This window comes from Galleria mellonella, unplaced genomic scaffold (assembly GCF_026898425.1).
Source record: "Galleria mellonella isolate WM207_F2 unplaced genomic scaffold, CSIRO_AGI_GalMel_v1 utg537, whole genome shotgun sequence".
NCBI lineage: Eukaryota > Metazoa > Arthropoda > Insecta > Lepidoptera > Pyralidae > Galleria > Galleria mellonella.
Genome location: NW_026442112.1, coordinates 4,644,415 through 4,662,453, shown reverse-complemented (window position 1 = coordinate 4,662,453; position 18,039 = coordinate 4,644,415). Strand labels below are relative to the sequence as shown.

Sequence of the window (18,039 nt, the reverse complement as noted above, 5' to 3'; positions counted from 1 at the left end):
CATAATTTTTCTTCTCACGTGACATGTAAATATAAGCCATAAAAGATGCAGATGAGGGTAATGTAATTTCGTTCTTTATTCAAATTTTAAACAAAAAAGATTTCCATAGATATTTTATTTTTTAACTTTGATCAAAAGCCAAAAAAGTATAATTCCATAGATAAGAGCGTTATGTTCATTCATTCATAGTCGATGGTGTCCCATTTTCAGGCAAGGCCTTCCAACTGTCACCACATTCCACGATCGTTGGGCAAGGTGTACTAATTTTTGTTTTTTTTTAAACATTATGTTACTTATCAAGTTACTCACTTGATTACTTAATACTTAATACATAAATGCGAAAGTAAATTTGTTAATTGATTGGTTTGTTTGTTATTTCTTAGTGATTTAATGACTTAAATAATCTCAATGAATTAAGTAATAAAATAACGATACACATCAATTGATCGTAGAAAATTTTAATTAGAAAAATAAATAACGATTCCTTGAATGCAGAAGATAAAAACATTGATATATTTACAATAATCACCAAAATTACTGATGCCATGATACCACATATTTTTTATTTTTATTTTACCACACGATATAAAATATATAATAATTAGATATCTTACTTTTATCTTACTTATATATCTGTAAATGGAAGATATTTACCAATTATTAATATTAACGTTTTTAATAACTAATTTAATTAATAAACGTTTTTAAAAACTATTACTTACACCAAAATGCGATTTTCACATTTGTATTTCTGGTTTCACTTAAAATTAGGCGTATGTTTTATATATATATATATATATATATATATATATATATATATATATATATATATATATATATATATATATATATATATACTACCTTATGTACAAATGTACTCTCTACATAAACCCTCAAGCAGAACCCAAAAAAAAATTGCAACATTAGGGTTAACAATAATCAAAACTATTCTACATATAAAAACAATAACGTTTGTAGTTCTTGTGTTATAGCTCTGTGACAGACAGACGCACGGACGGACGACGTTGGCCTATAAGGGTTCCTTTCTACCATTTTGGCAAGGAATCCTAAAAAGATGGCTGTTTTTCTCGAAGCATTTATAGGGAGATTCTATGTAGTGTAATTTTTTTTTCATGACATTAATGACAACGGACGTTGGCCTTGTCCTACAGTGTCTACTTAATTACTATCGATTTCCACGCAAAAAGAACGAGCTATTCCAATGGCTTTGCAAAATTTCTCACGGTTGTCCTGTGAACTTACTTATATATTACTTACCCGTATATACAGTATTTATTTAACAAAGCAGGTAGCTCATTTGATATTATTATTATTGTTTATTTTAAATATTTCTACCTATAAAGATAAATAAATATAGCCTATTTAAAATATATTTAAAAACCCCAGCACATACCTCCGTGTACTACACCAAATCCTTTTTGGTTCAGGCAGTGCGCCTATGGAACACGCTGCCACCGTCTATACGGAGTGCTCAATCTTTGGCTTCGTTTAAACGACAAGTCAAATCACATTTTCTTTCACTGTAGTTACTCTTTTCCATACCTTTGTAATTTTTAGACTAGATTTGTCATATTTATAAATTTTGTGCAATAAAGAGTTAAATAAATAAATAAATATATAAACAACTTCTCGTGATTTAAATTTTAACCTTTAAACTAGAACATTACATATACAGAATATAAAAAAAGGAGAATAATATGCTTACTTTCTTACTAATTTTATAAACGTGAGAGTTTTTTTTTATTGTTAAGGAGGCAAAAGAGCAAACGCTCCACCTGATAGAAAGCGGCGACCGTCACCCATGAACACCTGCAACACGAGAGGAGTTGCTTGTGCGTTGCCGGCCTTGTTACCTTATTTATTTATTTCTGATTACTAACATAAGATACAGCGAAATTTTTCGATACATTACCCTAGTGGATTATAGCTAACTGTTCTTACATTTAGAGCCAATCACAGCATGCTTTGTGTTTAAAAAATATTAAAATAGAATTATTATTATTATATATATATTATTATATATTATATATTTATATTATTATATTATTTAGACTATGTACAAAAGTCGATTGCTTGAGCATCTCTGTCCCATTCATGTTTCAACCGTGAAGTAGTTGTGTTTGCATGGCTGTGTTTCAGTTTGAAGGTTGGGATATGGCGTGAATTTACAGGGTACAGAGGAATAACACCTGAGTCCTCAGGAATGGCAACGCATGGGGGTATCATGGGCGAAAGAGTATACTCTGTTATGTTTATGGTACTGCTCATGTCTATAGGCGACGGTTACCACTTTCCATCAGGTGGGCCGTCAGCTTGTTTGCCATTCTAAGTTGTATAAAAAAAAAGTTAAATGGCATATTATTTTTAATATATTATGCCATTTAATATATTTTAATATAATACTTTAATGGCTTAACCTATCATTATGAAATTTGATATGCACGTATTATATATATGCGATATAGAAGGATATAGGCAACTTTTTATACCGAGAACTTGTCCCAGTCATCATCTACATAAAAATAAATTGCTATCATAAACTATCAAACTATGTGTTAGAGTCGATGATTTGAAAGTGTTTATATAAAAATATTGTATATACACTGCAATGTGACACTTAATATATCTATATTTTATGTCCGTTTTAGTACAATCGTAGGTGACATGAAAAAGAAAATTTTCACTCTGTAAAAAAAAGCGTCTTCAATCACAACGATAAATTATAGATATTTTGTAGACAGATACCATGGATATAATATAATGCGTATATTTTTTATATATTCTTTATTGCACTTAAACAATATATGCGACGATTAGTTTAACAACTTGTTAGCAAGGGAGGACTTATCTCTGAAAGAGATCTCTTGCAGCCAACCCAGTGTAGTTAAAGAGAAAATAATTTAATTTGGGTAATTCAGTGAAGAAAAGGTACAAGTGAAAATAATGTAAATACATCAAACACTGTTGTGAATAAATAATAACAGTAATTTAGTATGACAAACAAGCACCAACCACTAACACGAGCGGGTGCAACGTAAGACGCGAGCCCATAAAGTAAAAGTAATAGGCGAGAAATATAACTCGCCTATAATTGGGCATTTCATTCAGATGCTGATCTAGTCGGCTGGGTCACATCTGGGTGAATTGCTTAATTAAATCAATTTGTTTTTCTTTTTTTTTTTTTTTACTAACATAGTTTGTAAGAAAATTGTTACTAACAAAATTGGACCGCATTGTAGTCTGGATAATAAAGTATTATTATTATTATAAAGTAAGTAAGTAAGAGAAATACGTATGAGATTTGGAAGTTGGAACATAGGTTCTATGACTGGAAGAGGAAGAGAGCCATCGGATGTTTTCAAAAAGCGAAGAATAAAAATAGCATGTTTACAGGAGACTTAATGGAAAAGAGCGAAAGCTAGAGATATTGGGGAGGGATATAAGTTATAGATATAGTGGGAGTGATGGAAAACGCAACAGTGTTGGAATGGTGTTAGATGATCAGCTGAAAAAGTGTGTGATGGATGTAAAAAGGGTTAGCGATAGGATAATATGTGTGAAAGTAATTGAAAGGTCGATGGACCGCTTTTTAGGTCGAAGGGTCCGAATTCGTCGTCAAATGTATTAAAAATTAAAAGGCAAATTAGTCATCGAAATTATGTCCGTCTTCTTATCGGTCTTTTGTCTAAGTCCTTTTGTTTTGTCCCAAGCTGTCAGTTTTAATTGTAGAATGTCTTAGCGGCCAGCGATAAAACCGGTCAAAGAGGCCGCAATAGTAATATTTGAAAATATGATCTTGAAAGAATGGAAGAGAAAAACATATTACGCCGACCCCAAATAATAATTGGGATAAGGGTAGGAAGATGATGATGATGATGATGAGAATGACAAACAAGCTGATGATTCACCTGATGGAAATTGGAATACAAGAATATGTAGCGAAATTTAGGTCGTAGAATAAAAATTTTACAAGTAGATATTACATCGAAATAAGCAGATTTTTAGTAAAGAGGTAACTCCGACGTTACCACATTATAGTATGTTCCGGTATACCATATTAACCATTAGCTGTTCACTTCTTAATATATATATATATATATATATATATATATATATATATATATATATATATATATTCTTTATTGCACTTGTAAGTTACATATAAAATAGTCTATTTATAAATGTTGTGAGCAAGGGTGGACTTATCTCTGACAGAGATCTCTTCCAGTCAACCCAGTACAGTAAGAAAGCATTTCGTTAGCGGGCAGCTGAAGTGCTACAACTATTAATACATAAACAAATATGCATATTATCTCCCTTAGAGGTATAGTCAGTACTTGCCACGCTTGGCAGACGGGTTGGCAACTGCAGTTAAGCTCTGGTGGTGTTTTAAGAGGGACACTGCTACGCAGCCTTCAACTGTGAAATTCCCTTAACAATTTTTTACGACATCCACGCGATAGGTAGGGGGACCATTCTATGCCGGAACCACGCGGTATGAATCCTCTTAATTCCAAGGTAAAAATAACCACTCTTTATTGTCCGTAGGGGAACAAGGTATCCGACAGCTCGGAGACCCGTCACATCACGGTGGGCGAGGTGGACTTGGCGGACAGGAGGAAGCATAACAAGATCAAGACCTCCAAGTACACCCTCCTCACGTTCATACCCAAGAACCTGTCCGAGCAGTTCCGCAGAGTGGTCAACTTTTATTTCTTGATTGTCACAGTCATTGCAATAGTTATCGGTACGATATATGTGTGAATCAATAAAGTACTAACTGTTACCCGCTGCTTTGCCCGCGTGAGTCAGTATATATATACATTACATGTTAGTTTAAAACCTACATATGCACCTAATTTTATTCAAGTCAGTTCAGCTATTTATATGTTTAATTTTTTATTTTGTATTTCAGCCGTTACACTGTCCACTGTTGGACATAAGCCTTTCCCATAAGGGAAGTTTTGTCAGTAGTTGCCACGCTTGGCAGGCGGAGTGGCAACCGCAGTTAGGCTTTTAGAGATATTTTATAAGGGACGCTACTGTCCATCCCTCGCCCTCCCTTAGTCGCCTCTTACAACATCCACGGGAAAGGAAGGGACGGCCTATTCTATGCTGGGACCACACATTGCCTTATTACTTAAATGACATTTATTTAAATGTAATTGAGTAATAAACAAACGTCTTTACAAACTCAGATTTAAATATATACAATAATAAGTTATTTACTTATTTTAACTGAATATACAAATATATAAGTATACATATGGCGGATTTAAGAACTAGCGGTTTTTTATCAGTCAACCATAGAGTAAATAGAGAAATAAGTAGGCAATGCATTTACTATTGAAATTCTAAAATAACTGCAAATTAATTTGGACTATCGAAAATAAATATAACTGCTACTTAAATAGTATATAACGGTTATAAAGAAATAAAAATAAAACAGTACTTTTGTGCTATTAAAATACCGTAAATAGTTAATTTCAGTATAATTACAGTATTGTGACTTTGAACAAGTTACAATTCTTAATATCGATCTGAATCAACAGTTGCGAAGGATTATGGTAGCCATACTGTTGTGTCGTATGGTTGTGCATTTTTGAGAATATCTCTTCTATTTATTTATTTAATGACAACCAACAAAGCAATGATTTATATCTAATTAAAATGCATGATAATATGGTTATAATGTTTAAACTGTGGTAAACGGTGTTGGTGGCTTTACTCAATGTTTTCTTTGATTAATATTATGTATTATTCTTTATTTTGTCACTGTTAGTTTTCCTAAATAAATGAAAGAAAAAAAAGAAAGAAAATGCAATATATCTCGATTACACAGAGTTTTAAGTATTAATGCATTGTAATCATAAGTGAAGAGACCAGAGGGAGACTACAAAAGTCAAATGGAAGGTAGATAGATAGATATCTTCCATTTGTGAATCTACCGTGAAGGAGTTTGCTTGTTTGTAGTGCTTGCATGCTGGGTTTGAAGAGTTGGATGTTGTAGTGAAATTACAGGGTCTGGAGGTATAATAACTTAGTCCCCACTAAATGACAACGCATGGGGTATCCTAGGTGATACAGCCTTAGGAACTATGTGGTATTATATATATATTATAGGTTTATAGATGAAGGGTATCATTTTTAATCAGGTTGCTCGTTAACATGTTTGTTATTCCATAGACTATAAATTACTTTTTTTACAATTACATACGTATGCAAATTTTTTTTTTATATTGTGATTCGAAGACACAACACACTTTTAACTAATACAATTATTTACGAATAAAATTATTATTTGTTACTATTTGTCTTGGTTCTAAATAAATTCTTTAATTCCATATTCCATAACGAACCACGGTATAATTTTGCTGTACTTAATGCCACAGACAGCCCCGTGTCGCCGATGACAAGCGTCGCGCCGCTCACTTTCATGGTGTTCGTGACAGCTGTGAAGCAAGGCTACGAGGATTGGCTCCGGCACAAGGCAGACAATAAGGTCAACAACCAAAACGGTCAGTTCTCTTTTATTTAGTCAACACTAAAATTTGACTAACACATTTACATTATGAAAATCCACTATGAACCGTTTCACGCATAAGTCTTTAATTTTGATATTTCGCAATATTTATTTCTGTATATAGTGTATATTATTTTTTTTTATACAACTTAGAATGGCAAACAAGCTGACGGCCCACCTGATGGAAAGTGGTAACCGTCGCCTATAGACATGAGCAGTACCATGGACATAACAGAGTATACTGTTTCGCCCATGATACCCCCATGCGTTGCCATTCCTGAGGACTCAGGTGTTATTCCTCTGTACCCTGGAAATTCACGCCATATCCCACCCTTCAAACCGAAATACAGCCATGCAAACACAACTGCTTCACGGTCGAAACACGAATGGGACAGAGGTACCCAAGCAATCGATTTTTGTACAAAGTCTCCTTCTCTATTTCCCTATGTAAGACAGTGTTCTTTAACTATATTCTATTAGTAAAAAAAACTTCGTCTTCAACAGTGGAAATAATCCACAATGGCGTTGTGAAGGAGGTCCGTAACTCGTCCATCGCTCCCGGCACGCTGGTTAGAGTGAAAAGAGGATGCGAGGTTCCAGCCGACCTGGTACTGCTGTGTTCAGCGGGTTCAAAGGGGAAATGCTATGTGACAACTGCCAATTTGGATGGAGAAACCAATTTGAAAACTTTAAGGGTACCGCCGCCGCTGGTTGGCTGCAGCTCAGGTATTTTGGTATTACGAATTTAATTTGGGGTATTAAACAATGTGAGATAAACATCCCTAATGATGTTTTTTAATAGAAAATTGTTAAATAAAACAATGTACTCTTTCATGTCACATCACGCATGTAGTTACAGTCTTATCTAAGTTTATATCAGTCTTATGAATCCTACAAATTTTGGACCATCTCTCGCTAACAGAATGCGTGTTGGATCTGAAATATTCAGTTGCTAGCGAACCTTTTTTATTATGCATCTTAGAATGACTAATAAGCTGACAGCCTGCCTGATGGAAAGTGGTAACTGTCACCTATAGATATGAACAGTACCATGGATAACACTGTATACTGTATCACCCATTATACCCTTCAGGAGTTGCCATTCCTGAATACTAAAGTGTTATATCTGTATATTTTGTATTTTTATTGCTATACACAACTGCTTTTTGGCACGAATGGGACATAACTCAGATTTAGACCATGGTTCGGTTATTAAGATGTATTTTTTACATTATTATAGATTATCAAAGTTCAGTTGTTCTTTATTTTGTTTTTTTTTAGACCTTTTGCCTCCAGGGATGAACATAACGGTGCCAAACCCTGAAGCCAATTTATACCGTTTTCACGGATCTCTAACAGTCCCTGGACACGAACCCTTGACCCTTTCTACTGACAACCTAATGCTGAGGGGGTCCAGAGTGAAAAATACGGAATGGGCCATCGGTTGCGCTGTATATACAGGTAAATAGGAAAAGGGGAGTAATTCCCTATGAAACAGAGATATATTTATTGATCGAGATAAAAAGTGATCTTTTCCTTTTTCAAAATAAAAAGTAAAAAGTAAATATTATGTGTATACTTATCAAAAATAAAAGAGTATGGATAGGTAAAGTTGAAACTGCTGTAGTGTTATGGGAATCATAATATTGTGAACAACATTTTACCTTTCAGGGGAGGAAACGAAATTGGCGTTGAATTCAAAATTCACAAGTAACAAATTCTCATCATGCGAGTTGGCAGTCAACGCCTTCCTCGCATTCTTTATACTGCTGCTTCTTGTAGAGGTCGCGGCATCCATGGCCGCCAAGATAATTATACAAAGGAAAAACCCCGGACACATCCTGTACTTGGGCGTGTATACAGATTATTCTAAAGTGAAACACGTCCTGCAAGATTTGTTTTCGTTTCTGTTGCTGTACTATTACATTATACCGATGTCGCTGTATGTTACTATCGAACTTTATAAGTTTATTGGTAAGTAACTTCTATTATTCTAACACTAGGAGTGTTAAACGAGAATTTTTTATGCCAATTGATCGTCTAATACGTTGAAATCACCAACCTAACCTAACCTAACCTAATAGGGGGGAAAGTTTAATTGTTAGTAATGGAGACTGAAAATCCCATTTCTAGCAATATACCCAACCAGGTCGACCTTCTCGCGGTTCTCCCTGGAAACTATCATGTTTAATTCCTGATGAATTCATCATGATGGGCTAACTGGCCTGTTTTCATTCTCACCTATCACCCTTCACTGGTGCTCCGCCAGCGTATCCCGTTAGCGCAGGCGGGGTTATTATACCATTTTCAGCCATAAAAAAAAATACGTTGAAATGACAAATGTAGTATATCATACTACGGTGGAAATAGCAAATCAAAGCGAAAATGTAGTGGAAGTGAAATGCCAACGAATTTTAAGAAAATATATAAATAATTAATTCTTTCTCTCTTTTTGAAAGATATTATCTGGGGGGGAATCAAGTGGCTAGAATCAACGCTTGCTTGCATGAGTTATGAAAGTTTATGAAGTAAAAGACATATGTACCTATAAGTAAAAATGAAAATTGCAATATATTATACACAAAGTTATAAGAGAACTATTAAAATAATCATCGTTTCGGTTGTTAACTGTCCACTGCTGAACATAAGCGTTCTCCATAAGGGGAGTTTTGTCAGTAGTTGCCACACTTGGCAGGCGGGTTGGCAATCACAGTGAATTTACTGGGTACAGAGGAGTAATACCTGAGTCCTCAGGAATGGCAACGCATGGGGGGTGTCATAAGCGAAACAGTATACTCTGTTATGTCCATGATACTGCTCATGTCTATAGATATCGGTTACCATTTTCCATCAGGTGGGCCGTCAGCTTGTTTGCCATTCTAAGATGTATAAAAAAAAAAGTTAGGCTTTTAGAGATGTTTTAAAAGGGACGCTGCTGCCCATCCCTCACCCTCCTTAGTCGGCTCTTACGACACCCACAGTAAAGGAAAAGAAAAGGCCCATTCTATGCCGGGACACACACAGCAAATTAAATATAATGTATTTTAATAATACGTAATTAAACCATTAAAAATATACTAATATTTGAGAGAAAATAGACTTATCACTATTTTTGGCTGTGTTTTCTAAATGAATATAAATATTTTTCAATGGTCAGGTGCTCTTTATTTCGGTTGGGATAAAGACCTTCAATGCGAAGAGACTGGCAAACCGGCCGTAGCCAATACATCCGACCTGAACGAAGAGTTGGGCCAAGTGGAGGTGTTGTTCTCTGACAAAACTGGCACTCTAACCAAAAACCAGATGGTTTTTAAAGCCTGCTCCATCAGGGGACACGTTTACGAAGAGAGGGACTCGGTGTTGTACGACATGGAGAGGTCAGAAGAAGCGAATGTTACACAGGTCAGTTACGTCGTTCAAATTTGTTTTTTACATTATCTAATATATAAAATTCTCGTGTCACGGTATTTGTTACCAAACTCCTCCGAAACGGCTTTACCGATTTTCATGAAATTTTGTGTGCATATTGGGTAGGTCTGAGAATCGGCCAACATCTATTTTTCATACCCCTCAATGATAAGGGTGACCCTTCCCAAAAAATTTTTTTTTTATTTTTTGATAAGATTTTGATAAGTAACGTACTAATTGTTGAGTAATAGTTAAGTTTTTTTTTATGCAACTTAGAATGGCAAACAAGCTGACGGCCCACTTGATGGAAAGTGGTAATGGTCGCCTATAGACATGAGCAGTACCATGGACATAATAGAGTATACTGTTTCGCCCTTAATACCTATTCCTTTGCTATTCCTGAGTCTGTAAATTCACTGCCATATCTCACCCTTCAAACGGAAACACAGCCATACAAACACAACTGCTTCACGGTAGAAACACGAATGGGGCAGAGGTACCCAAGCAATCGACTTTTGTACAAAGTCTCCCTCTGGTTAATAGTTTAGTATGCAATTGAATATGTTTACCAAGTTAATGTACTAAGTGCAGTAAGCAGCATTCGTTAGCAATTTAGTATTGATTAAAAACTTTGTGGAAACCATTTCGCTTAATTTATTTACTTATCATCTTATATTCGCATATGGGGTCAACTAAGCCGTTGCATGTCGATCCATCGGGATCTTTTGTGCTCCCCCCTGCCTTATACCATCATTTCATAGATCCTATGTGTTACCCTAACCTACCCGCGGTTTAAGATACCTGTAGTCCCCTGGCTCTGGATAAGCCGTTCCCAATAGACTCATACGCATGCTCGCCAACGAATCACAGTTGCACATCAAGTGTTCCATGGATTCCGATTTCTCCCCGCACAATCTACACAGTGTGTCCGAAGACACTACCTATTTTGTATAGTATATGCCTTACTGGCATATGTTCAATTATGGGTGCCCACCCATAATGAGCCTGGCCTGTTGTCTGCTACCGCTGTAGATGAGTTTATCCCATCCCTCAGCATTATCGTTTAAGAGCTTTTTAGTACGCAAAGACCCTTCAAAGTCCTCCATTTCTTTTGCTGTTTTTTTTCCTCACTCATCATCATCTTCCTACCCTTATCCCAATTATTATTTGGGATCGGCGTAATATGGTTTTATCCATATTACTAAAGGATTTGGCTTATAGTTTTACAACCGGCCGCCTGCCTGACGTCAACCATCTTTGGGAACCTCTTTTTTTCTGACTATTAACTTAATTATTATCTTTTGGTGCGATATAAGTGAATGGGCAAACAGCACATCGTAGCTAGACCTTCTCCGGTCATCAATGTATCCTTATCGCCTTATCAACCCCGTAACTTTACATTCATGTTTCTAATAACCTAATGTATTTTATTTATCTTATGACATCATGTCAACTGCCGTACAATCATTACAATATGTTATGAAATAAAAGGAGGGACTTTACCTTCGCGTGTCTTATCAATACAAATATATATTTCTATCTATGTATCTACTACAGACGATATTAACGTCCGATTGTTTTGAGTTTAATCCCCGCACAATTAGGGGGAAAAAGGATTGTTAGTAATGGAGACTGAGAATCCCATTGCTAGCAATATACCCAACCAGGTCGACCTCCTCGCGGTTCCTCCTGGAAACTATCATGTTAAATTCCTGATGAATTCATCATGATGGGCTAACTGGCCTGTTTTCATTCTCATTTATTACCCTTCACTAGTGCTCCGCCAGCCAGCGTATCCCGTTAGTGCAGGCGGGGTTACCGTACCATTTTCACCCATAAAAAAAAAAGAAACCCGCACAATATAAACATAACTATATTTATAAGTATTTTTATTTGTACTGTTCTGGATGTTTTTATATGTGTATTTAAATACTAAATTTCTGAGTATATCAATTTGTTGTCTAAAATTCGGCCTCTGTAAATACAAATACATGGTTCAGTACAAATAATCTTTTGCAAGTGATTTTTATAAACTATATTAATTTGCCTGTTTATCTATAAATTTTAAGCATGCTCTAATTATTACAATTAATTGGATTTCTCTTAATATTTTATATTCTGTGTGAAAAGAGTTCTTTGTGCGCTGTGAAGTACGCATCCATGCAATGCGAACGTCAGTGGTAATTACCAGAGGGAGACTTTGTACAAAAGTCGATTGCTTGGGTACCTCTGTCCCATTCGTGTTTCAACCGTGAAGCAGTTGTGTTTGCATGGCTGTGTGTTGGTTTGAAGGGTGGGATATGGCGTGAATTGAAACACCCGAGTCCTCAGGAATGGCAACGCATGGGGGGTATCATGGACGAAACAGTATACTCTGTTATGTCCATGGTACTGCTCATGTCTATAGGCGACGGTTACCACTTTCCATCAGGTGGGCCGTCAGCTTGTTTGCCATTCTAAGTTGTATAAAAAAAAAACCATATTTCTCGGTTTACAATTTCTTACTTATCTATTGACTACAATTTATGATATAAAAATATTGATGAATCTCGTTTATCAATCTTTTGTGACAGATAACTGCTCCAAATATAGTTCACTACCTACTTCTTGTTAAAAAGATTGTTTTAGGGAAAAACCGAATCGAACGGTTAACTTCTATATATCATATAATCTTGACGTACACATGAATTAGTAATAAAAAATCTGGTTTCAATTGTCATACGATGGACTTATTGTCAGATATTGGACGCAACTGTAACCTAACATGTATCACATCTCCATATTTAGAATTAACAAAATTTTCATCGTGCCTCCCACCAAATTGTTTATAATTACTCCTCTCCATCCAAAGGTTGCCTAGAAGAGATCGCTCTTAGCGATAAGGTCGCCCATTGTTTTCTCATTGTGATTATTTCTTGTAATTGTTTATATTTATAATAAGTTTACTATTGTAATGTTTTGGAGGAAACAATAAAGAGTATCTATCTATCTATCTAATAGATACTTTATTAACTGGATGTCCAACTTGGATGAATTTTAAAACGGCAACAACTACGAGTACAATCGATGTAGTTATATCAGACACTCATGAGTTTGTTAGTAATGATAATGATTACATTTTTATCAATTTTTTTTATACAACTTAGAATGGCAAACAAGCTGACGACCCACCTGATGGAATTTAAGTGGTAACCGTCGCCTATAGACATGAACAGTACCATGGACATAACAGAGTATACTGTTTTGCCCATGATACCTCGCATTCGTTACCATTCCTGAGTACTTAGGTGATATTCCTCTGTACCCTATAAATTCACTTCCATATCCCATCCTTCAAACCGAAATACAGCCATTCAAACACAACTGCTTCACAGTAGAAACACGAATAGGACAGAGGGGCCCAAGCGAATGAATTTTGTACAAACTCTCCATCTGGTATCTAAGAACACTAACATTGAAATTAAGAAGCAATAACCCTAATTTTAGTGCAAATACTGCTTAATTCACAATTTCAGACAGACGTCAAATTCTTCTTCACGATTCTCGCTCTTTGTCACGGCGTACAAATATCAAATGAGGATTTGATACAATTGAACGATCCATTAGCGAACAAGAATCAACTGAAGATAAAGTTTTTTGGAAAGAAAAAGACTAATAAAAGTTCATCTCAACTGCAAGGTAATACTGAGGAGGCAAATAATGTTGAAAATGGCTTGCAAAATGAAAACAATAAAATAGAATATCAAGGTAGCAGTCCAGATGAAAAAGCTTTGGTTGAGGCAGCGTACAGGTTTGGAGTGGCCTTCTGGGGCGAACAGGGAAATGACTTATTGGTAAAAATTGGTACCGAGATAGAGATGTACGAGAAATTGCAAGTAATCGAATTCACTTCTGAACGCAGAAGGATGTCCGTTATAGTCAGAGATAAAGACGGGAAGGTGAGTGTCAGAATACTAGATAAACATATTACACTTGTTGTATTTATCTTTGATAGCTGCTCGGTAGGCATTACGATTGGTTATTCATAATACAGTAAGGTCAAGAGCCTCAACTGAATGTGCTTCTATCTATAAGTATAATAATAATTAGTGGCTGCGTCTATATCTGCAATATACTCTTAATATGCTTTTAATGTTTATCGTAAAATATTTCGATCAACAAGTAATATTTGATTCAACTATTTGGAAAAGATGTTTCTTGAACGACTTTTATGTTCCATGAAAGAACTTAAAAACTAGCATTATGTAATTTTTAATCCCTTTTGACAATTTTAATTCAATAATATAATGTTGATAAGCTAGTCATATATGGTATTCAGTTACAGAATAAATCTATTATAAACAAGAAATTGTTCCTTGGAATGGCTATTTGGCTTTTGAATTTGAAATTTCTTTTTAAATTGTCTTTACCTCCACAAAGACTGCAATAAACTTAGCGATAAGGCCGTCGATTGTTTGCTTTATCTATTTCTTGTATTTTTTCCAACGTAATCTTTTCGAGAAAACTAGAAAGATATCGACCTACTAAATATTTATCTACTTTAATATTTTTCAAATAATCTTCAAATAACATTCTATAATTCTTTATTGATTTACAGATATGGTTATTTTGTAAGGGTGCCGAAAGTGCTGTTTTACCACTGTGCAAAGACTCCGTCATAATTGAAGACGTGAATAGAGATATAGATACATTCGCTAACAGAGGTCTTAGGACTTTAGCTGTTGCATACAGGACAATATCGCAAGAAGAATATGCCAGAGTTGCTGAATGTGAGTTATCATTTTTTATTTTCTATTTTTACCTTTGAAAATTACGAAGTCTTTATTTTAAGGACCCCTATTCTTAAATGCATTGTAGGATGTCAGTGGATGCAGGTGGCTCACGACCGTTCCTTATGGCAGTCTATGGGGGAGGTCTGTGTCCAGCAGTGGACGGATAATGGTTGAGATGATGATAATATATTCTTAAATAAGCTTCTTTTATAATAAAATTGTAAAAAAATACTGCGGAAATAAAAAATGAAAAATTGGAACTAGAATTTAAATAGTCACGTACAGTGCGGCAACAGAAGAATTTCATTTAACAAATACTCTGACTCTGGAATGAATTTTTTACCGAGATTTTTCCTAAATATAGGATTCTTAAAAAGAGAGCGATAACAATGGAATAAGGATTCGCAACGTACGAATGATACTCTCTGAGTGTCTAGTGTCTGAGTGTCTAGTGTCTGAGTGTCTAGTGTCGGAGTGTCTAGTATCTGAGTGTCTAGAAACTGTGTGTCTGAGAGTCTAGTGTCTGAGTGTCTAGCGTCTGAATGTCTAGTGTCTGAGTGTCTAGTGTCTGAATATCTAGTGTCTGAGTGTCTAGTATCTGAGTGTCTAGTGTCTAGTGTCTGAGTGTCTAGTGTCCGAGTGTCTAGTGTCTGAGTGTCTAGTGTCCGAGTGTCTAGTGTCTGAGTGTCTGAGTGTCTAGTGTCAAAGTGTCTAGTGTCTGAGTGTCTAGTGTCTGAGCGTCTAGTGTCCGAGTGTCTAGTGTCCGAGTGTCTACTGTCTAGTGTCTAGTGTCTGAGTGTCTAGTGTCCTAGTGTCTAGTGTCTGAGTGTCTAAAAGTGTCTAGTGTCTGAGTGTCTAGTGTCCGTCTAGTGTCTAGTTCTCTGAGAGTGTTTAGTGTCTAATGTCGAGTGTCTAGTGTCCGAGTGTCTAGTGTCCGAGTGTCTAGTGTCCGAGTGTCTAGTGTCCGAGTGTCTAGTGTCCGAGTGTCTAGTGTCCGAGTGTCTAGTGTCTGGTGACCGAGTGTCTAGTGTCTGGTGTCCGAGTGTCTAGTGTCTGAGTGTCTGAGTGTCTAGTGTCTGAGTGTCCAGTGTCTGAGTGTCTAGTGTCTGAGTGTCTAGTGTCTGAGTGTCTAGTATCTGAGTGTCTAGTGTCTGAGTGTCTAGTGTCTGAGTGTCTAGTGTCTGAGTGTCTAGTGTCTGAGTGTCTAGTGTCTGAGTGTCTAGTGTCCGAGTGTCTAGTGTCTGGTGACCGAGTGTCTAGTGTCTGGTGTCCGAGTGTCTAGTGTCTGAGTGTCTAGTGTCTGAGTGTCTAGTGTCTGAGTGTCTAGTGTCTGAGTGTCTAGTGTCTGAGTGTCTAGTGTCTGAGTGTCTAGTGTCTGAGTGTCTAGTATCTGAGTGTCTAGTGTCTAGTGTCTGAGTGTCTAGTGTCCGAGTGTCTAATGTCTGAGTGTCTAGTGTCTGAGTGTCTAGTATCTGAGTGTCTAGTGTCTAGTGTCTGAGTGTCTAGTGTCCGAGTGTCTAGTGTCCAAGTGTCTAGTGTCTGAGTGTCTAGTGTCCGAGTGTCTGGTGTCTGAGTGTCTAGTGTCCGAGTGTCTAGTGTCCGAGTGTCTAGTTTCCGAATGTTTAGTGTCAAATTCAAATTCAAATTCAAATTCAAATTCAAATTCAAAAATCATTTATTCATGTAGGACATTTTAGCCGCTTATGAACGTCAAATTTTTACATTATAATTTTATTTTTTTCCCTACCGTCCAGTTCGGTATATAGATCCAATTGAGAAGAACTGGCAAGAAACTCAATTGAATTACTTTTTTTTTAAAAGCCAGTTTATTTACAATGTATATTTATATAGGTGTCTATGTCTAACATTAAATGAAAATTCAGTGCATGAACAACTATTGCCATGCACACTCGTCATTCAAGTAATCGTTTAGTGAGTAATAGGCTTTGCTCAGTAAATATGATTTAACAGATGTTTTGAATTTATTTAAGGGTAATTCCAACATATCCTTTGGTATCTTATTGTAAATTTTTATACCTATTCCCATAAAAGACCTATTAACTTTTTCTAAACGATACTTGGGGACAGCAAGTTTGTCTTTAAATCTAGTATTAATATTATGAATATTGCTGTTTTTTGGAAATAAGTCAAGATTTTTATGAACATATAGGATATTTGAATATATAAATTGAGAAGCAACGGTGAGAATATTTGCCTCTTTGAATTTCTCTCTTAATGAGTCACGACTCTTCATACAGTAAATCGCTCGAACGGCACGTTTTTGTAATATGAATATATTCTTAATATCTGCCGCTTTTCCCCATAGTAATATTCCATAAGAGAGTAAACTATGAAAATAACTAAAATAGACTAATCTAGCAGTATCAGTATCAGTGTACTGTCTAACTTTACGCACGGCAAAAGCTGCTGAACCTGTCTGTCCGAGTGTCTAGTGTCTGAGTGTCTAGAAATTGTGTGTCTGAGTGTCTAGTGTCTGAGTGTCTGAGTGTCCGAGTGTCTAGTGTTTGAGTGTCTAGTGTCTGAGTGTCTAGAAATTGTGTGTCTGAGTGTCTAGTGTCTGAGTGTCTGAGTGTCCGAGTGTCTAGTGTTTGAGTGTCTAGTGTCTGAGTGTCTAGAAACTGTGTGTCTGAGTGTCCGAGTGTCTAGTGTCCGAGTGTCTGGAAACTGTGTGTCTGAGTGTCCGAGTGTCTAGTGTCTGAGTGTCCGAGTGTCTAGTGTCCGAGTGTCTAGTGTCTGAGTGTCTAGTGTCCGAGTGTCTAGTGTCCGAGTGTCTAGTGTCCGAGTGTCTAGTGTCCGAGTGTCTAGTGTTCGAGTGTCTAGTGTCTGAGTGTCTGAGTGTCTAATGTCTGAGTTTCTAGTGTCTGAGTGACTAGTGTCTGAGTGTCTAGTGTCCGAGTGTCTAGTGTCTGAGTGTCCGAGTGTCTAGTGTCTGAGTGTCTGAGTGTCTGAGTGTCTGAGTGTCTAGTGTCTGAGTGTCTAGTGTCCGAGTGTCTAGTGTCTGAGTGTCTGAGTGTCTAATGTCTGAGTTTCTAGTGTCTGAGTGTCTAGTGTCTGAGTGTCTAGTGTCTGAGTGTCTAGTGTCTGAGTGTCTAGTGTCTGAGTGTCTAGTGTCTGAGTGTCTAGTATCTGAGTGTCTAGAAACTGTGTGTCTGAGAGTCTAGTGTCTGAGTGTCTAGCATCTGAATGTCTAGTGTCTGAGTGTCTAGTGTCTGAGTATCTAGTGTCTGAGTGTCTAGTATCTGAGTGTCTAGTGTCTAGTGTCTGAGTGTCTAGTGTCCGAGTGTCTAGTGTCTG

At 36.3% G+C, this 18,039-nt stretch overlaps 1 protein-coding gene across 1 annotated transcript in view; it reads left to right on the top strand.

The window, feature by feature from the left end:
• The window catches only part of LOC113512774 (phospholipid-transporting ATPase IF-like), a 35,262-nt gene that overhangs the window by 4,787 nt on the left and 12,436 nt on the right, over window positions 1-18,039 (top strand). Inside the window, exons 2-9 of the mRNA XM_052898712.1 lie at window positions 4,570-4,768; window positions 6,414-6,539; window positions 7,049-7,270; window positions 7,826-8,005; window positions 8,216-8,518; window positions 9,702-9,946; window positions 13,468-13,890; window positions 14,550-14,721. Of these exons, the coding sequence (XP_052754672.1) occupies window positions 4,570-4,768; window positions 6,414-6,539; window positions 7,049-7,270; window positions 7,826-8,005; window positions 8,216-8,518; window positions 9,702-9,946; window positions 13,468-13,890; window positions 14,550-14,721 (1,870 nt within the window). The remainder of the gene's footprint in view (window positions 1-4,569; window positions 4,769-6,413; window positions 6,540-7,048; window positions 7,271-7,825; window positions 8,006-8,215; window positions 8,519-9,701; window positions 9,947-13,467; window positions 13,891-14,549; window positions 14,722-18,039) is intronic.